The 21,324-nt window shown below is 51.4% G+C and overlaps 1 protein-coding gene across 4 annotated transcripts in view; it reads right to left on the reverse strand.

Annotated features, from left to right (window-relative positions):
• CLCN4 (chloride voltage-gated channel 4) overlaps positions 1–20,970 on the reverse strand; it is a 56,585-nt gene extending 35,615 nt beyond the window's left edge. Inside the window, exons 1-2 of one of the 4 annotated variants that reach the window (XM_047715742.1) lie at positions 20,765–20,970; positions 19,329–19,585 (exon numbers count right to left, since the gene is read on the reverse strand). In XM_047715742.1, coding sequence (XP_047571698.1) covers positions 19,329–19,342 — 14 coding nt within the window. In that variant the 5' untranslated portion in view covers positions 19,343–19,585; positions 20,765–20,970. Of the gene's footprint in view, positions 1–9,868; positions 9,890–15,065; positions 15,185–19,328; positions 19,586–20,764 lie in introns of those variants that run through there. The other 3 variants (XM_047715743.1, XM_047715741.1, XM_047715740.1) reach the window with 3 other exon arrangements.
• Positions 20,971–21,324: the final 354 nt, after the last annotated feature.

The raw sequence follows: 21,324 nt of genomic DNA on the forward strand, positions 1-21,324 counted from the left end.
CGGAGGACTCAACCACGACCTGATGAAACTGCATTTTAATCAAATTGAAAAGTCGCTATGGGCAAAGCGGGGTAATCACCTTACAAGCAATAAAGTGGCGATAGTGAGTGATTTATTGACGGTCTGTGCAACTCAGCTGCTTTAAAACTTTAAAAGTCTGAGGCCTGAGCCATGCCAAGCTGAAAAGTATACCCGTTGATGAGTACCCAGGGAAGAGTCATGTTGCATAAGTCAGTAGCAACCACTAATAAAAGGGAAGGAGTAAAATTAGAAAGCAAAGACTTCGTTCTCATTTCCACAAAAAACAAGGTGGTAATAGCTTTGTGTTATATGTGGCACAGAAAATCTCTGATGGGAAAAATAAGGCAGCCGACTGTTGACCCACAACAGAGAGCCCTCGTGAGGAAAAACCAGCCTAGAAGAACAGCAGAGACTTGGACATTCTATGAAAAGGGAGTTCACGTTACCTGAAATTTAACGAGAATCTCTAGTCAAGCAACAACTCCAGGCAATGATGGTTGAACCAAAAAGCCACTCTCGAGGACAGTTAACATCTTTAAATTTTGATGGAGCATGTCACGGTTGTAACACTTAGACACATAACTGGTAGGAAAATAAACAAGATCTAACTTGTAGACCTAATCGGGGGCTCACTGGGAGCCCAGAAGGAGGTGCTGAGGTCACTTCTGACTCTGGGATTAAGTGAGACAGAAGGGTCCAGGAGAAGTGTCAGAAGGGGACATACAGGTTAGAATTCTATCTGGAATCCATCTGGGAGAGGCGGATGGCTAAGGAATGAGAATCCAGCCAAACAGGGAAGCGACAAAGTGAACTCCGAGGACTCGCTAACTGAGAAATAAACTCAACCTATGTACATCCGTTACTGTACAAGGAACAACCCCAAATGGATACTTAGCAGGGAGTCACTTATCTCCTCTTATCTGTTTTTATTTCTTCTCACCAATACGAGCACTTCTGACAGATGCCACCCATGCTTATGGCCTCAAGGCCTTGGTTTCAGGAAGGCCAACATCAGAGAACCTGGATCTGAGAGCCCTCCGTGGTCCGGATCAGCACTTGCTGGCTTTGTAAATAAAGTTTCAGTGGAAGGCCAACCACGCCCAGGCATTCACATACTGTCTACGGCTGCTTCCCCGTAACAAGATCAGGGCTGAGGAGTCATAACAAAGACTATGTGGCCCACAAAGCCTGAAACGTTTACTGTTTTGACCACTGACAGAAAATGTTTGCTGATCCCTGATCTATGCAACGGGCTGACTGCAAAAATGGCCATATTCTCTACACCTCCCTGGGTCTACCGCACGTTCAATGGGACTTCCCGGGTCCCCCTCATTAAAAGGCAGAGTCCGTTTCTCCACGCAGTGACTCTGGACTGGCCTGTGACACACCGCAGAAGGGACTAGCATGCACGTTCGAGTCTAGATCCCAAGAGGTGGTGCACACTCTGCTGGTTGGCGGGGGGTGGGGTGTTTGTTTGTTTTCTGGACCTCTGCCTCTGCCATGACAAGAAGCCTAGGCTAGAATGCTGGAAGGTGAGAGACCACACGGAATGGAGCTGGGTCAGCTCAGCTGAGGCCAGCCCAGATCACCTAGGCCCAGACAAGCAGAGATTTCTGAATGAGCCAGCCAAGATCAGCGGAGTTTGGCCCCATCGAATCACCCAGCCCACCCGCAGACCACTAGAAAAATAACCGCTCATTGTTTCAAGCCATTGGGTTCGTTGAAGGGGTTGTCACGTAGCAGCGTTTAACAGTGTTCCTCGGGCTCCCGAGGGAGAGGAGTAATGAAGACTGATAAGCTATCGCGGTATCGCGGACAGACTTCCGGGGAGGACAGGAACAACGATGGAGGATAAAACTGCCAGCAGAGATGGGATGGAATCAAATTTCATGCCTGAGGTATCTGGCCTGACAAAGTAACATCTCTCCTACCCAACCATATTTACCTACAAAGGGACTCTGCAAGACACACAGGGCATCTAGATCTTTTATCCAATCCTTTCAGGCGAGAAAGTATCTATAGGTTCGGTCTTGCAGTATGATGACTGCAACGGGCTGCAGTCCAAGTGCTCCGTAGCAGATGACAACAGACCCTGTCCAGTAAAGCTCATCTCACCCAGGGCCCAATGAACACGGCCTGTGCTAGCTGGGACAGTATCAGTGATGCGATTTATGACTTTGATACTGAAGACAACTCTGGGTGGGTTGGCTCACCCTCAAAATAGGGATCTGTACCATTTAAAGGAAAACTGGACTTCGCATAGTCATATAACAAAATGGTTTCTAGAAAATGAATGGAGGTGGGGAATCACCCAGATCAAGATAAAGAAGGACAGGTTCTAAGCATGATCAAGGCCACACCAAACACAGAGCTCCCCACACCGGACTGTCAGCATGTCAGGCAGAAATCCATTCTTCTGAGTGTGCTGTGTCCTCTCCCCCTCCATAATTCTGTTCTGTTACGAGCTCTCTGCGCCACATGCATTAATTTCCCCAGAGAGAGCTGGGGGCTTCCTCCGTGGCAATCAAAAGCATTCTCTTTCTTTCTCGTGTTTTTAAATAATTTAAATAATTGGTAGTTAACAAAATAATTACACAAGATCCACCTTGTTGACAAATTTTCAGGGGACAGCGCTCTGTCAAGGTATTTTTCGTCTTCCGTCACTGAGACTTTATATACACGGAACCACGACTCCCCATCTCTGCTCCCCCCGGCCCCTGGCAACCAACGGGAGGAAGAGTTCGGCCCCTCGAGACGCCCCGTGTAAGTGAAATGACGCAGATTTGTCTTTCTGTGACCGGCTAATTTCACTCAGCAGAACGTCCTCCAGGTCCATCCGTGTGGCTGCAGGACTGCATTTCAGAGGCCAATGTACGTACATGTCACATCTTCCTCGTCCACCCATCGGCTGGAGGGCCTTTAGGTGGCCTACTTGTCTCTGTCCTTCTCCCAGTGGATCATGACGCTTCCACCACTGGGTAAGGGGCACAGGCCTGCAGGGAACTCTGGTACCTCGGACAGAGGGCTGGGAGGCAGTATAAAAAAGTATAAAGTATAAAGCAAGCCCGGCGACCCCCAGCCCACGGGCCGAATACAGCCCACAGCCTGTTTTTGTAAATCGAGTGTTAGGGGCACGCAGCCACACGCCTTCGTTCACGCCATGGCTAGGGCTGCTTGGCACTCCCAGGGCCCAGCACAGTAACTGTGACACGGCCTGGAAGGCTCACGGTGCAGAAAATATTGCCCGTCTGACCCCTCACAGGAAACACAAGCTAAGCCCTGAGTGGCAGCTAAGTCACCACAAGCGGACGGGCAGGGGAGAAGGGGCCAGGGCAGGAGCAATCTGTACCATGCCCACGCTGCCGGCCCATCTCCCGGCACTCGCCCCTGCTACGACCAGCCTTCACCACGAACTAGAGGCTCGGCGTCTCCATCTGAGTTTGGATTTTCTGTTCCAACTCCCCAAGTCATCTGGGAATTAGCTGATAGAGAAGGCGGCAAACAAGGCAGCGTGGTCTGATCTGGGGGAGGAACACTGGCAGAAAAATCGTCAGGCTCTGAGGGCACCTGGCCACTGGCAGGCTGAGAGAGGAGGCGACAGGGGGAGGGTCGTGGGAAAGCACCCGATGCCTATCCGTAGGAGAGCGGACAAACACAGCAGGGGGCAGACCCACAGGGGAATGCCGCAGAAGCAGAGATGGTCAAATGCATCACCCGTGGGCCAAATGCAGCGCACTGCCTGCTTCTGTAGGGTGCATGAGCTACGGGTGTCGGACAAATAAAAGATTCCATTCATGTGAAGTTCACAAACAGGCCACATTCATCTGTGGTGGGAGGTGTGTATGCACAATGGTTCCCTTTAGGGGTGGGGTAGGGCCCGGAGGGGCCACAGAGGGCTTCTGGAGGCCAGCTGCATTCTGCTCCTTGATCTGGGTGTGGGTTATGTACGTGAGCTCCCTTGGCAAAAGTCTGTGGACGTGCACACTTGTAATTCATGCATTTTTATATGTAGATAATTTACTTACATAAAAAGCTCAGCTAAGAAGAGGGATCTCAGTCTGGCAACACCTCCAAAGAAGGTTTCCACATGACCCAGCAATTCCACTCCCAGGCTTAGACCCCAGGGCACTGAAAACATGTCCCACACGAAGACTTAGACACAAATGATCAGAGCATTATTCCCAAGAGGCCAAATGTGAAAACAACCCAAATGCTGTCAACTGATGAACAGGCTAGATCCCAAAAAAGCAACTAAAGGACCTCACTAGTGACATTTCAACCTGGAAGCTTTGGGAAAAGCAAAAAGGTAGTTTCTAACACTAACACAGACACACACACTTAGAGGTTTCTACGATACCCTACAATCAGAAGTTTCTCCAACTAATTAGCTACCCCAATGCTTCAAGACTCCAGATGCCCTTGGCTGGCGAATAAAGATATGATCATACCATAGCTCTAAGCAAGTGTTTGAGCTCGAGGTCACCTGTAGTCACAAGATAATGCAAAAAGCTTAGGACCCACGGAAGAAAGGATCTGAGAATATGGAATTCAGAGCCAGACCTTGGTTGGACAGGACCTAAAAATAATAGTAGTAGTAGTAGTAGTAGTAGTAATAGTAGTACTAGTAACTCGGAAAAGCTTCATTTCCTACAGCTTTTCCAGAAGTTCCAAAAGACATCACAAGCAGCCACTCCAAAGTCCCTTTTCCTCCAGCCCTACATGCCAGCTGCTCCTGTAAAGATCACCAGGCTGGGGACCTCTGGTCACAGAGGACGCTCTGCCGGCGGTCCTTCTGCTCAGGACCCTGGAGTCCCTGGGGAAGGTCCTGTGGGTCCAGGGCACACATGCGAGGAATGCCTCCTCCTTCCCCCATCTCTTTCCAGCTCCTTCCCTGCAGAGTTCTCTGACAGGGAGAGGGAACGAGGGGCTTAAGCCGAATGAAGATACCCGCCCCCCCACCCCCAGGCTGCCTTTATTCTGACCCAGGATCTCTGTGCACACAACATCACAACACACTTAAGGAACGTAATCCAATCCAAACGCATTCCTAGCTTCAAATTACACAACAGAGCCTGGTTCTCCAGATTTGCGCAAGTGGACAGAGCAAGGAAAGGGTTTTTGCCGTGAAATCAGAAGCCGCAGCACACACCTGTTTATCTGCCATTTCTGCTGCTCCCAATCCAAAGACTGAAAGAGAAAGTTTAAAATGTAACAAATGGGGGCACCTGGGTGGCTCAGTCCATTCAGCGTCTGACCCGTGGTATCGGCTTAGGTCATAAGCTCAGAGTCCTGATCTCTTGCGTCGTGGGATCAAGCCCCGCAGCTAGCCCCAGGGTTGGTACCAGGCTCTGCCTCAGGGGGGAGTCTGCTTGAAATTCTCTCCCTCTGCCTCCTCCACCACCCGCAAGCACGTGCACATGTGCATTCTCTCCCTCTCTCTAGAATAAATAAATATTTTTTAAAAATAAAAATAAAAAAACAAACGTATTGGGACTTTCTGTCCCCACAATACACACAAGCGTGCGCGTGCACATGCACACACACACGTACGCACATTCTTTCCCATCCAGCCGACGGGCAGACCCAGAAAGGCAGAATCCACCCGTGGCTCTCCCTGTGCCTCCAGGGCCAGCGATGGCCTGCACAGAGTTCTGGCCACAGCCGAAGGAAGGGTTAGGGAAGACTTGACTTTGATCTCTTTGCCCACAGTTGTAAAACCATCACATGACCACACGCACGTGAACTGCCCTATACATGTGGCTTTGCTGTCCTCACCCAACTTCTGGAATAAACTACTGTGTCTGTGGCAGTCAGGGCCTCATGCACATCCCTCAAAACCTCCCAGTAGCTGCTTATCTCCAACTGTCTCTCTATACCTGAAGCACATTATTGAGAGCAGATAGTAACTGACGACTCTCGGGGACTGGCGTGTAAATACCCCCACTCCCTCACCCCTTGAATGGAGTCCTTTCAAGGCACACGTTTTCTAAAGCAGAAAAGATGAACTACGGCAGGCCCAAGACTGCTCTCGTTAGGAAGGCCTGCTGGCATGGCTGGCCTTTGGCTAGCATCTGGGAACTTGGATTTCAGGAGGATTCCCACCAGTCCCAGAACTGATGAGAATGGTTTCTGTGCCCACGCTGAACATGTCCAAACAACATAATTTATGCTGAACTCCTGCTTTCTTTCTAAGAGATTGCAATTTTGACAGTGAGCTAGACAGACGGTGCCTACAGGACCAACCTCTAATAAAACTGATGCGTACTGAGACTCTACCAAGCTTGCCTTTTCCCTTTGCTGACTGTGCCCTATACTCCCTACTATAACACAGCAATCTCTGTTTCCTAGAGTTTCCAAAGCATAGCATTAGCCTCCAGTCGCCTGCTGAGTGAGCTGCATTAGCAGCCCAGCCTCTGCTGGCTGTCTTCTTCTCCCGGTCACACTTCCCCAGGCCCCTCCCAGGAGACCCTTCCAGGAAGCTCCCTGCACTGGGAGCCTTATCTCCAGAGCCACTTAGGAGAGAATCCAGATGAAGGCAGCATGACTTCTTCTGCTCCATCACCTAGCAATGCCTTTGCCTCTGTGAAACCCAGAGTGAGGTTTTGACAGCTCTGTAACAAATGGGGAAAACCTTCATGACCTGGGGCTCAGCAAAGAGTTCTCAGAAATGACACCAAAAGTACAATCCATAGAAGAAAAAAATGGATAAATTATACCAATGAGCAAAGCCAAACTTCCCATCCATGTAAGAATTCTGGAAAACTCCCAGATACACTCAATCGATGGCAATGATGGACAGACCACCAGCAAAGGGGTCCAGGCTGTGCCGCGGCCACCAGCGATTCTGGAACAAGGCCTGTTGTATGCTCCTCCACAGAACACCGGTGGCTGACCACTGCCGGGACTGGAGATACACAAATTCTGGTGTGTGTCAGCATGACCACCGGGGCTGGCCAGGGCCCTCCCCTTTTTCCCCAAGTTTCAGCTTCAGCAGCTCTGTTGTGGGGCCCAGGGATCTGCATTTCTAACAAGCTTCCAAGGAGGCTGATTGATGCTGCTGGCCCACGGACTGTACTTGGAGAACCACTGGCCCCTTAACCCTTTGCCCCTTCCTATGCCCCACTGTCCTGCACGCCCTGCATCCTTCCCGTTGTGTTTTAATCACTAATATTTTTGGTATTGATCTTATTTATCACTTGCATTTGTTGGAATAATTACTTACAAGCTTGCTTCCTCCCATATTGAATCATGAGTTCCTTGAGGTCAGGGGCCTGTCGCTCACCCTTATTTATTATCTGGACATTTGACAAGTGTTTGCTGAGCCCCACTCTACAGTAATCCACTAAACCTAAAAAGCTTAGCCAACCACCATATACTGTGTCTATTCTATAAAAAGCATTACTGTTACTATAATCCATCTACAGATACAGAACTCCATGGAATAGTCAGCTAAATGTTTTTTTCTTTAAAGATTTTAATTATTTGACAGAGAAAGAGAGCACAAGCAGGGGGAGCAGTAGGCAGAGGGAAAGGGAGAAGTAGGCTCCCCACCAAGCAACGAGCCCGACGTGGGGCTCGATTCCAGGACTCTGGGATCACAACCTGAGCCGAAGGCAGAGGCTTCACCGACTGAGCCCACCACACTCCCCCTGCTAAATGCTTTTGACGTCACTGCACAGACATGCTCAAAAATACACACAAGAGAGATTTTATCTGTGCATATACTTAGGACAAAGAGAATATAAAAACCAAGCTGAAATCACTACATGTGTAAAATGTGAGTGGCTTTGAAACGTTTCTTTGCCTATCACCTTGCACACGCGCCATCCCACAGCTTTATAATTTGTAACAGCGTAGGTTCAGAAGAGCAGTGCTCCCCTACTAGGTCTGTAGGTTTTTCTCCTAACTGCTTAACACATCTTGATTCTCCTTTAATACTTTTCACCGTGAAGGAAGTTGAGCTGACAAATACACAGACAGACACCCTCCCCCAGGGCAGCTGCCCCAGGCGCATCCTAGCTGGTACCCGCCACAGGCATTTGAGCCGAATCCCTGGGGCCCCAGGCAGAGGGCTCTGAACCCAGCGTAGGGGCTAAAAGCACCAGGAGCCACTGACAGTTCCTTCAATGAAAGCCTTCCTCGCCATTCTTCTCCAAGTGGAAGAGACGACAGGGACATGGGCTGAAGTCTCCGAGCGATGCGGATGAATACGAGGATGTACGTTGTACAAAATGAAAAAAATCAACACACTCAAACTCATCATCAGTACCTCCCAACTGGGGCGCCCGGGTGGCTCCATCGGTGAAGCGTCTGCCTTCAGCTCAGGTGATGACTCCAGGGTCCTGAGATCGAGTCCCACATCAGGCTCCCCGTTCTGCAAGGAGCCCGCTTCTCCCTCTCCCACTCCCCTCGTTGTGTTCCCTCTCTCGCTGTCTCTCTGTGTCAAATAAATAAACAAGTAAATCTTAAAAAAAAAAAAAAAAAAAACACCCAACTTGCAATGAATATACCCAATCCTTCCAGGACACTCTTCTACTCCTCAGCTGGAAAAAGGGTGGGATGGGGAGAAAGAAGGGAGGGAGACAGGGGTGAGACCACAGTATGAACAAATAAGGAGCAATGAGAGAAGGGCAGAGCTTCAGAGGGACAAGAGGAAGGCTGCCACCACCTGGGGAGTGGCCCAAGGTGCGGCCAGCACTAGCCCCCCCCCCCCCACAAAAGTCTGGGTTCCGATGCTGTGCAACAAATCACCGCACAACTCAGCAGCTTCAAACAGGAAACACTTAGGGTGTTTTCCCGTTTCTGTGGGTCAGAAATTCAGAAGCAGCTTGACTGGGTCCTTTTTTTTCTTTTTAGTATTTTACTCATTTGAGAGAGAGACAGAAAGAGAATAAGCAGGGGGAAGAGGCAGGGGGAACAGGCAGAGGGAAGGGAGAAGCAGACTCCCCGCTGAGCAGGGAGCCCAGCACAGGACTCGATCCCAGGACCCTCAGATCACGACCAGAGCCAGAGGTGGACACTTAACCCACTGAGCCACCCAGGCGCCCCTGGTTGGGTCCTTCCTGCTCAAGCTCTCTCAGGAGGTTGTGGTCAAGCTGTCAGCTATGGCTGCGGCCATCTGAAGGCTTGATGGGGACAGGAGGACCCACTGACAAGTTGGCTCCCAGACAGGGCTAGCAAGTTGGTGCTTGCGGCTGCCGGGAAGCCCCGGGTGTGCTCCATCCGGCCTCTCTGCAGGACTGCCCAAGTGTCCTTAGGACAGGGCAGTGGCTTCCTCCAAAGCAGCTGGGCCGAGGGAACAAGGCGGAAGCAGCAGAGTGTCCTGTGACCTAGCCTGGGAGGGCCTCCAGCGTCACTTGCACGGTACCCTGCTGGACGCACAGGTCAGCCCTAAGTGACAAGGGAGGAAGGCGACCGCACGTGGGCCTGCGCATCAGACGGGGTCCCTGGGGCCCGCCCTGGAGGTTGGCTCCCACACTGGTCAAAGCATTTCATCTCCCCTCTCCACCTTGCCCGAAACCACAGCCATTTCAAGTTCATTTGAGATCACGGACTCTGGCTTCTTAACATGCAGACACCTTTAGACGGCGAGGGGGCCCTTACTCAGTCGCTCCCGGCCGATCATCCAGACGGGGCTCCCCGGGGGCCTGTGACAAGGGGCCAAGCGCCACCGGACGAGTAAGAGTCCCAAAGAGAGGAAGCTCAGGGCCCAAGGACAGGCAGAAAGACTGAGAATTAACCTTTGGAGACAGAGGAGGGCCTCCTCCTCCTTCCCTCCTCCTCCCTCTCTCCTATCTTCCTCCTAACTCCTTCCTCCTTGGCACAACTCCCAGCTCCCAGCTCTCACGCGCCGTCTGCTCCCGCTTGGCTTCCACGGCACTGGGGCACCGGTGTGGGACCATGACCTTCCCTCCGCAGCTCGCCTCCAACGGCCCCGGGCCGCACAGCTCTTCGGCAGGATCGGGAACACAGCCTGCGTGTTGGAAGAGGGACAAGGGCAACCGCATGTGGCCTCAAGGGACACAAAAGGCGCAGTGTTCTGCCATCCCCACCGCAGGGGCTGGAGGGGCAGCACGGGTCCCTGTGTTCCTGGCGTCAAGGGCCAAGGAATGAGAACCTCCCCAGAGACACCTCCTCACGGTAAGAACAACTTTTTCAAGGACTCGCTGTGCCACGCGGCATTTTAAGCTCTTCGCGTATACTCGGTCGCTAGGGCTCTGGGCATTCTGCGCGTGGAATCCCGTCACCCTTGGGCCCACACCGCAGATCAGCAAAGCGAGGCAGAGGAGCCCTTCCGTCAGGGGTTCGGGCCTCACAGAAGGCAAGTGGGGAGTCAGATTGGAGCCCAGGCCCCAAGGGCCCGTCCGCGCCAACAGCCTCGCCCCGGTCCTCTCCGGGCTGCGGAGCGCCCGCTGCCGCCACCGGGTGCCACCGCGCGAGTCCGCTAGGGCGGCCCAGACAAAGGACCGCAGGCTGCTCGGCTCCAGTAACAGAAAAGTACTGGGCCACGGTTCTGGGGACCACAAGTCAGAGATCAAAGGGACAGCAGGGCTGCCTCCTTCCGAGGGTGCCGAGGGACACTCTGTTCCTTACAGAGGGCCATCCCCTCCCCGTGTCCCTTCGGCTGTCTTCTCTCCAGGCCTGCCTCTTCTCACCAGGACAGCATCTGATGGCCTCGATACAGGTACCTGATATTCCCAGAGAAGGTCACCTTCCGGGGCTCCGGCGGTACCGCACACAGGCGTTCTGAGAGCCGCGACTCGACCCGAGCCACCGCTGAACACAGCGCTGGTGGCAAAGTGCAGGCCGGGTCCCTCCGGCTCCGGGGACCTCTTCAGACGGGGCCTCCGCGGACCCTTCCCTCTGCAACAAGCCGCTTCCTGCTTGCGTGAGGGATAAACAGAATTTGTAAAGGCTAAACTCAGGCGGTCATCGAACATGGCTTTGGGGAGTTCTTCCCGGAGCCCTAGAACAAGGTTACCAGGTGGCTGACCCGTATTCTAACTCGGTCGCCCGGGTGACGGCTGACACGTGGTCCGTTCGAAGGTTTGGGGCACAGGGGGTGCTGGGGGAAGGCCTGGCTGAGCTAAGAGGGATGAGAGCGTGTCTGTCATCTTTGCAGTCGGTCCCCCTCGCTACTGGGTGCCGAGCCCTCCCAAGCGAGCTGCACCTCCAAGGGGTCAACGGAGGGAGGAAAAGGGCTTCACGTGAGCTGGAGGGAAACGAAGAACCGAGAAGGCGGGTACACACAGCCAGCGCCCTGGAAGACATGGTCGGAAGTGCCGGCGAGCGCAGGGGTGGTGGCGGCAGCCCCCAGCGAGGAGCCGCAGGGGCCTGGCCAGCGGGCAAGGAGCGGGCGCCCACGCGACGAATGGAAAGCGGCAGGTGTGCGCGAGTCCCCTCCTGACCCCTCTTCAGGCAGCCAGAGTCACCCTTCAAAGGCAAGGCCCCGCGTGTCACTCCCACACCCGAAAGCATCAGGCAGCTTTCTGGCACACAGAAAAATCCAGGATGGGTGCCACTCCTGCCACACTCCTGCATGGTCCGCCCAGGCCACCCCGCAGGGCACCTTTCCCACCCTGCGCTCTCTGGGAGGCTCTTCTCTGGACACGCCCACCTCCTTGCTGTTCTTCAGACACACCTTGCCTCAGGCCCTTTGCACTGGCTGTTCCCTCAGCCCCGAACACTCAGGGCCTGGAAAAATCTGGGCCCAGACACACAGCAGGGACCCAACAAGGACTCGCTGAACAAGAAGTAAGTGAGGGAGTGAACGCATGACTGAATATTGAGGCTCGTGTCTTACAGAAACATTTTTGCAACCAGATAGGAAAGCGGACATATTCCAGGATTCCATGCGCATAAAGTTCAACAGGCAAAAGTAAACTGTGCTGATACAAATCAGATTAGGGTTTGCCTCTGCCAGAGGGTTTGGCTGAAGGAGGGTGAGATGGGGCCCTCTGGAGGTGCTAGGAATATTCTTGGTCAAAACTGAATTACAGAACCACACATGTTGCTCCGTGCAAATTACATCCCAATAAAGCCAGCAAACAAAGCCGTCTCTGCATTCTACAGGTGGGTGTATGTGCACAGAGACTTTCAGAAACCTCATCTACCCAAGGTAGCAGGGGATGCCTTTGGGAGAAGGCCCCGGGGACTGGAAATGAGAAGACTTCCCTTCCTTTCCACAACCTTGATGCTTCCAGAAACTTTCACTAGGTGTACATGACACAGAACAAGTTATTCAAAAATACCTCTCGGGATCTGTGAAGGAAACCCACTCCCGCGCGCAGGTAGGAAAGCTTCTCTCTGCCGCCCACGGAAAGGGCAGTGAAGCACTGTGTGAGGACGAGGCCTCCCCGCAGCCCGCACGGCAGCGCCTGCTGAGGGAGACTGTATGTAGGGGACGGACTGTCCCCTGACACCTGCCCCCATGGGGGGATAGGCCTCACCGCTTGCTATCACCCCTTGATCTGGCTGGGGGGGACCTGTGCTGGGAACCTCTGCGCCCGCCGGCCTCCACATGGGGCTTCGGGTCTGTCGGGGGCACCTGGAGCTCAGGTTAAAGACGCTCCCGCTGGGCCTCACCCCCAGACCTACTTGGTTGGAAACCCCACATGTCCAACAGTCTACATTTCTTTTCGATCCTTTTCTTTTTATTTATTAGACAGACAGAGATCACAAGTAGGCAGAGAGGCGGGGGGGGCGGGGAGAAGGCTCCCCTCCGAGCAGAAAGCCCAATGTGGGGCTCGATCCCAGGACCCTGAGATCATGACCTGAGCCTAAGGCAGAGGCTTTAACCCACTGAGCCCCCCAGGCACCCCTCAGTCCTTTTCTTTTTTAAGATTTTACTTATTTATTTATTTGTTTGTTTGTTTTTGAGAGCGACGGTGCCATCAGGGGGCGGGGCAGAGGGAGAGCGAGAGTCTCAAGCAGGCCCCACGCTGAGCACGGAGCCTACCGCAGGGCTCGATCCTGAGTTGAAACCAAGAGCTGGATGCCAACTGAGCCGCCCAGGTGCCCCTTTTTCTATCTTGTTAACAAAAATCCTTTTATTATGACCATTTTCAAATACACAGAACATTATCCAGAAATATCTAACGAATAACACCAATCAAATTCAGTTAAGTGCTCCCATTTAGCCATATTTGCCTTGTGCTCTCCCCATTCAACGGAACCACTTACAAGTAAATGATTTCACTAGAGCAGTGGTTCTCACAGTGTGACCTGGGGACACCTTGGGGTCTCCAGGACCCTTTAGGGGATCCATGCTGTCAAAAATATTTTTATGGGGGCACCTGGTTGGCTTACTTAGTTAAGCATCTGCCTTTAGCTCAGGTCATGATCCTGAAGTCCCAGGATCGGGTCCCACATCAGGCTCCCTGCTCAACGGGGTCTCTGCTTCTCCTTCTATCCTTCACCCCCCCAAATAAATAAATAAAATACTTAAAGTATTTTTTTTTATTAAAGATTTTATTTATTTATTAGAGAGATCACAAGCAGGCAGAGAGGCAGGCAGAGAGAGAGGAGGAAGCAGGCTCCCCGCTGAGCAGAGAGCCCGATGCGGGGCTCGATCCCAGGACTCTGAGATCATGACCCGAGCCGAAGGCAGCGGCTTAACCCACTGAGCCACCCAGGCGCCCCAAATACTTAAAGTATTTTTTAAAATATTTTTATAATAATCTCAAATTATTTGCCTTTTTCTCATTCTCATTCTTTTGTGAGCATACAGTAGAATTTCCCAGAGGCTACAGATTGAATGTAGAAGCAGGTATGAGAATTCACCTGTGTTGTGTCCAGCCATACATTAAAGCGATCTCCAGAAATGTTAAAAAAAAAAAAATTGAAGTAACTTGCCGTCGTGACACTCCATCCCTAAATACTTCAGCCTGCATCACCAAAAAATACGAGTCTTGTACATACTCGCGGGTTGGATAGGAAAATATTAGATAACTAATAATAGATAACCATTGCTGTAAAATAGTTAACTAGTAGGTAGTTATAATAGGTAACTAGGTATAATAATAGATAACTAGGTAACCACTAATAGGTAACTATTGCTGTAGAACAAATCCCCCGAAAACACAGTAGCAGGAAAGGAACATGCATTATCTCACTGATTCTGTGTCCGGAATCCCGGAGTGGCTTAACTGGGTGCCTGCCACCCCACAGGACTATCACATCTATCAAAGCTTAAAGCAGTTTCCTGATACCGGCTAGCAGCAGTCGCATACAAATAACCCAGCTGGCCCCAGGTGCCTAGTACAGCTCTTTGTTCAGGCCAGGGCCCGATCAGGGGCTCCAGGTTTTTATCTGGTTATTGTCATGGGCTGAACGTGTCCTCCCAAAATTCAGATGATGCAACCTAACCCCGCGAGGGATGGTATTCGGAGACGGGGCCTCTGGGAGGTGAGCAGGTCCTGGAGGAGGAGACCTCGGGATGGGATGAGGGCCCTAGAAAAGAGACCCCGAGAGCTAGCTCCCAGCCTCTTCCCCGACGTAAGGAGGTGAGAAGGTGGCCGCCTGCACCCCAGACGAGGGCCCTCGCCGGAAGCCAACCGCGTCGGCCTCCAGAGCTGTGACAAATCCACGGCTGCTGTCGATGAGCCCCCCAGTCTCTGGTCTCCGTCACAGCCGCCACAGGGACTGGGACACTTACTCAGTCTCTTAAGTCTCATTTGAGGACGAACACCCTCCTTTTTCAATCTTTTTTTACCACGTGGACTTGTTGCCGCGATGGAGCCAGAAGGCCCAGCAAGGGTGTCAAGCCCTGGTGAGGCGCGCAGGGGAGCGGGGAACAGCTCGGGGACAGGATGAGCTGCAACCGCTCTGCGCAAGGACACCGCCTCCCGCACCGTCGCACTCCCGCGCTGCAGGCCAAACCACCCACCCGAGCCCAATTTTTATGGGGCCTGGAAGAGTCAGGAGAGGAGGCTGATGGCCAGGGGATGGGGTGGCGGGCACAGAGCAGTCCCAAACCCGGGGAACGGAAGTCCCCTGGCCCTTCTAAGCCTCCCACTGCCACCCGCGCTGCACGGGGCCCACACCTTGCAATGCCACTGCCATCGCCGCTTCCCGTCTCTTGGGAGTCCTCCAGCTCGCAGAACCCGCTGACATCCCTCTGGTGGCCCCCAAAAGCCAAAGAACCAGCAGGGCCCCAAGCCATGGCTGCTCTCCAAGAGGGAAGTGATGGGGAAGAAGCCGCCCTGCCCTCCGGGGTCAGAGCCAGCAGCTTCACCTCCGCAGGTGGGTGAGCGCCCTGCCCCCGGCAGCGTGGGCGGGGGTGCTGGGCTGCGCAGGCCCCCCCACCCTACCCCCCCAACACCCCCCCCCCAAGAAGCCACTGCCCACACCACCTCCGCCCCTTGGGCTGTGAGGCCTGGGCTGGGGTCTCAGGTGAGCGGACAGCGGGGACAGCCTCGTCCAGGCGCACCGGGCTCCAGCACACGGGGCTCACGGGCCAGGCGTCCCCTCTCCCCAGCACTCCCCTCTCAGCCCAGCTAGCTTCCCAGCAACAAGGGGCACACAAACAGGCCTTCCCTTTTGAACAGAAGCGACTTCTGGAACCTCAGAGTGTAAAAAAAGCCTTCACATTGTATTTCCCAAAATACAGGCGCGATGAAAGGGAAACTGATCTCTGGTCGAGGGTTTAGCACCAAACACATCATAGAAAAATGAATTCTAGAACACTGAAGCCAGAAGGACATTTGGAGATGATGCAAAGCAGTGGTCCTCAACCAGGGGCAATGCTCCCCCACACCAAGGGGACAGGCGGCAGCGTCTAGAGACCTTTGGGTTGTCACAGCTGGGGGAGGGTCATTCCTGGCATCTAGTGAGTGTCCCCAGGGATGCTGCCCAGCCTCCCCTGGTGCACAGGGCGGCCCCCCGCACAACAGACTGATTCAGCCCCAAAGGTCAGCAGTGCTGAGGTGGAGAAACCCTGATCAAAATCTCTTGGTTGCTGGGGCGCCTGCGTGGCTCAGTGGGTTAAAGCCTCTGCCTTGGGCTCAGGGCATGATCCCAGCGTCCTGGGGAGCTGGGGAGCCCCATATGGAATTGGGCTCTCTGCTCAGCAGGGAGCCTGCTTCCTCCTCTCTCTCTCTGCCTGCCTCTCTGCCTACTTGCGATCTCTGTCTGTCGAATAAATAAATAAAATCTTAAAAAAAAAAAAAGCTAATATCCAAAATATAAAGAATACAATTCAACAGCAAAAAAAAAAAAAAAATTTTAATGATCAAAAAATGGGCTGAAGATCTAAATATACATTGTTCCAGAGAAGACAGACGGACGGCCAACGGGCACACGAAGAGATGCTCGACATCACTCCTCGTCAGGGAGACGCAAGTCCGAACCACACTAAGGAAGCCTGCGCCCTGCTGGAATGGCTGTTAACAGAAGGACCAGAAATAACAAGTGTTGGCAAGGATGTGGAGGAAAGGGAACCCTCGTGCACCGTTGGTAGGAATGAAATTAGTGCCCCCACTGTAGAAAACAGTACGGAGGCGCCTCAAAAAAAACTAAAAACAGAACTATCATACGACGACTCAGCAATTCCACTTCTGGGTATCCGAAGAAAACAAAAACACCAACTCAAAAAGATACTCGCATCACTATGTTCATCGCAGCATTATTTACAACAGCCAAGCATGGAAACCATGTAAGTGCTGATGGATGAATGGACAAGGGAGCCGTGGTGTATACTGACAACAGAATGTTACTCAGCCATAAGAGAGAATGAAAGCTTGCCATTTGCAACAGGGATGGACCTCAAGGGCATTATGCTAAGGGGAAGTAAATCAGAGAGAAAGTCAAATACGGTAGGATCCCTCTTGTAAGTGGAATGGAAGGGGGGGCGAAGCTCACAGAGAACAGACGGATAGTTGCCAAAGGCAGGGGGTGGGAGAAAAAAAAAATTTCTTTTTAATTGAAACTTCAAGCACGGTCGGATCCAGGGACTAGAAAATGATTAATGAAAAATGGAGCTCAGTTACCAGCTAGGTAATGAGAATTGCCAGCTCGCTCCTTGAGAGTGAGTTCAGCCGGAAACATGCTGCCAAAGCCTGTTCACGCCTGACTCCTCCACCGGCGGAAAGGAAACCGCAGAGATAGACGGATGGACCTCCGGATGGTTTCACACCCCCTGAGGTGAGTCAGGTGACTCCCCCAGGCCTTCAGAACTTGTGCAATTACTAAACATTGACCGATTTCTTAAACAGCAACTAAATATTCCCCGTACCACGCCCAGTGCTCGAGATAGAGGAGGGAACCTTACACACACAAATCCCAGCCTTCCTGGACCTCCTATTCCAGCAGGAAGAAACAGACTCAGTACACTAAAATAAGTAAGTAAATTACTAAAAAAATTTAAAAAGAAGAAAAAAACACACAATGAGATACCATAACTACCTCCCAGAATGGTTAAATTTTTTTTTAAAAACTGACAATAACCAAGGGGTTGGCGGGGAATAATTTACATAAAATAAGACTCATTCGTTTAAAGAAAAACACACACACACAAAGAGATAATCCCTACATACTTATGAGCGTGACTAAAATTTAAACAAAACGAAACCAAGGTGCTGGCAAGGATCCTGAGCAACTGAAATTCTCATACATTGTTGACAGAAATGCAAAATGGTACGCCCACCTTGGAAAATAGCTTGGCATTTTCTTATATAAGCATAATTTTTTTAAAGGATTACAGTAGCAAAAACATAGCTGTAGAGATAGAGACATGAATGTATGGGTATATAAATATACAGGCATGGATATGGACAAAGATATGACTTTGACATTTGGATCTCTAGGCTGAACTACATGAAAGGCTACGGCCCAGTGTCTTGCCGCCTCATTTTATGACATAGTCTTAATTTCACAGAAACATTGTTCTGATTTTGGCACAATCAAAGGTAAGTCTCACTGACTTCACCCCATCCCCATCCTTCTTTGCAGGCTTCACCCCATCTCCATCCCCATTTTTCTTTAAACAGGGCTCACATCCTCTTTTCTCCTCCATGTCTTCTGGATGGCAATCAGACATACAAAGTTCTAAGTTGGAAGAGTATTCCCCATTGTTTTTATGGCACTGCCTTACTCTGAAATAAATAATCAGAGCAAATCAACTGAAATTTGGTTAGAATATAAAGCAGAGAGAGGAAGTCTGTAATCCCCTTCTTTTTTTTTTTTTTTTTTTGTAATCCCCTTCTTAGAGCCAAAGCTATCTGGGCTGCCAGACAGTAAGCCCACCATAAGGGGAAACCTTTATATTATCAACTAAAATAGCACTGCTTTTTAACACTGTCCTCCAACAGTTGTTGGGGAATCAAATTATGCACAGTGTGAGTTCCAGTACAATTTACTAACGCCCCAACTTCCAGAGGGGTCACATTTTACAGTAAAGAATACCACATTCTCCTCCTAGGTGTGCCCACCCATGCCTCAGGCCCTATTTGAACCAAAGAAAGGAATGTAAACAGGTCCCACCGATTAACAGAGTCCATTAAACACCCCCCTCAACCAGCCAGAACTGAAAAGTCACCTGACCCCCCTCCATCTGCCGCTGAGTCATCAAGCCCCTTCTTCCAGCGGGCTAATTATTCAACACGGAAATTAAAAAGAACACTGGGAATTCGGTTTGGTTGTTCGTCTTCACCCCACCCCCTTCAAAAAACCATTTTGTTCTCCAGAGCTGTAGCTGATTCGCTCTCTTACACTCACAGTCAATCCTCAGAGGTTGCATTTTATTTTATTGGATACTGTTATTTTCCAATCTACTTAAAACACCTGGAGGGAAAAATGCATTTCCGACATATCCCCTTCAAACGCTGGAACCTTGCAAAAATAAAGCAAAACGATTTATATTGCACATTCAGCTCTTTAAATTGCTAACCAGTAAGTTTCCATTCCATTCAGAGCAAAGCAGCTTTTGCTTTAAAAGAAATCAGGCTAAATACTGAGGACAAACCCCCGGAAGGAGAATTAGTAAATGTGTCATTATTTAAGAAGCACAATGACAGCTGGCAAACAGTTGACAGTTATCCATGACAAGCCCCTTTCTGTCTTTATATGCGTGTATGGTGATCATTCCAGATTTTTCTCCTCTCCTGAGCAAAAGGCCCCGGTTCCCGTCTGGCCCCTGCCCACTTTCCCGGACAGGCATGCCAAGCTCGCGCGTGGGCCTGCAACACCCCCCACCCCGGCATCCCCGGCCGGTGCGCGCAGCAGCCGCAGCGGCCAAAGACCCCCCATTTTCGCTTTCTGGGGCGCCGAGGGGCTGCAGACCTGCAGGGTGGGCGCCGCGCGTCCCTTACCTGCAGTGCCGCATGGCGCATCCCCGCCGCCCACCTGCACAGCATCCTAGAGCATCCTTTCTTCAGCGCGACGGCTGCGAGCGCGGTGACGTCACCGGAGGCGGGCCCCACGCCGCCACGTGACGCCTCGGGCCTAGGCGGGGAGGGCGAGGTGGGAAGCCGAGGAAGACCCTGGAAGACCCTGGAAGTCCCCGGCTCCTGCCTCCCTGCTGGGCCGCCTGCTTGATGTGCGCAGCTTTCCCGGCCTTTCTCACCGACTGTGGGAAAGAGGCAGGACACAGAAGGAGAAATCCCAACGATTACGGGCTCCAAGCATGTAATAGGATTTCAAAAGAGTTAGCAATAAAGGGATTAGTCATGAAAGGGAACAATTTAGTGTTTTTTTTTTTAAGTCTTTATCAAATGCAACGGAGAAATATATTTTGTGTAAATCAGAATGACAACTAAAATATAAAGTGCGTGGGAAAAAAGTGCATGGAAACAACTTTGCACAGAGTTTCAGTGTTTCATATTTATCAACTATGATCTGAAATACTTTGATTTGAAGCATATTCATTATGGAATATTATGCTAATTGCACTGATGAATAATGTTTTTATTTACTCTCAATAGCTACATTGTAGTATTAACTTGCATTTGCCAAAGGGGGGAAAAAAGGGTTACCACACACTCATACTACATACTGGAATATTTGCTTAAGGAAAATAAAGCACTATTGCACGAGCATGGTTGTACTTATTTCTGTGTTTTCTTAAATCTTCTGGCAAGGAATTTGATATCTCAGACATGAAAGAGTTAATTCACAATAACTCATTATTTCACGCTTTTTAATTTTTATCACATTCTGCAGAAGTGAGTCATCTTACTGTTACAGAAAATATACACGACGTCAACAGTTCTCATTCACAACTGAAACAGCCTTGCCTAGAAAGCCTTAGGAAAATTCCAGCAGTGATCAGGGAAACCTGAAATGGCATATTTCAAGCCTAAGCGATGAACCCATCAAGGTTTCTTCTGCCAAACCATATAAACCGTTTTGAAACGTGAAAGGACAAAAGCAGAAACTGGTCTTACTTGTATTCCAGTTTCATAGAGTTTAAGTCACAATTTTAACATTGCCTCGCCTCCTGGCCCAAAAAGAGATGTGAAATAGATCGTTTTAAAAGCAGGCAGGAGTTACCTCCTTGCTATTTATTCCAGCCGCTTTGGTGTCCTTCTATATTTAACCTGGGCCCTTTTGCCACCACTCCTTCCAGATTAACCAAATCTCCGTGCAGAAGGTCAGCCTCTAATTTGGGACATAAATAAGGGCCCTTGCCCTTCACATCGATCTATTATTTTCTGCACCGGGTTTTAAAACCCAACAATGTGGCCGGCCGTGTGGTTTTCTAGGTCACTCCTCTCCAGCTTGTTTTTCTAGGTGATAAGTAACTTACCTTTTACTTCCTGGTTCCTGACATGCAAAGTTAAAGCGCTACGGCAATCCCCCGCTCCCGTGGGTGGAGGGTCTGAGGGGGACGGAATCTGACCCGCTCACTCTCCTGCCCCAGGCAAATGTCGATTTCAGCCTCCGGCGTCCGGGCACCCCCACCCCCCGCGGAGCCAGGCTGCGCGGTCACGTGCTGGGCCCAGCCACTCAGTCCCGCACAGCCAGCTCGGTCACCTCTCGGCTCTGGAGGCCTGCCCTTCCGATCTCGTTCGCCTCCTACACGCGGTGCGTTCCCGGCCAGAGGGAACCTAGCGGCCGCGACTGGGACGCCCTGCCCAGAGAGGCGGGGCTGCACCGGCGGCTGCGGCAGAGTCTGGACTCACCAGCGGGGGAGAGGGGGAGGGGGGAGGGGGGAGGGTGAGAGGGTAGGAGGGAGTGGGCTGTAAGGTGGCCTCCTGCGGCCCAAAATGACTTGCTCGGGCTTCCGGCTGGGCAGAAATGATTCAGGTACAGGCACCTTCCTCACCGTGGGGCGATTTTGTTACCAATAGGTTACTTTCGCCTTCT

Source organism: Lutra lutra, chromosome X (assembly GCF_902655055.1).
Source record: "Lutra lutra chromosome X, mLutLut1.2, whole genome shotgun sequence".
Taxonomy (NCBI): Eukaryota; Metazoa; Chordata; class Mammalia; order Carnivora; family Mustelidae; genus Lutra; species Lutra lutra.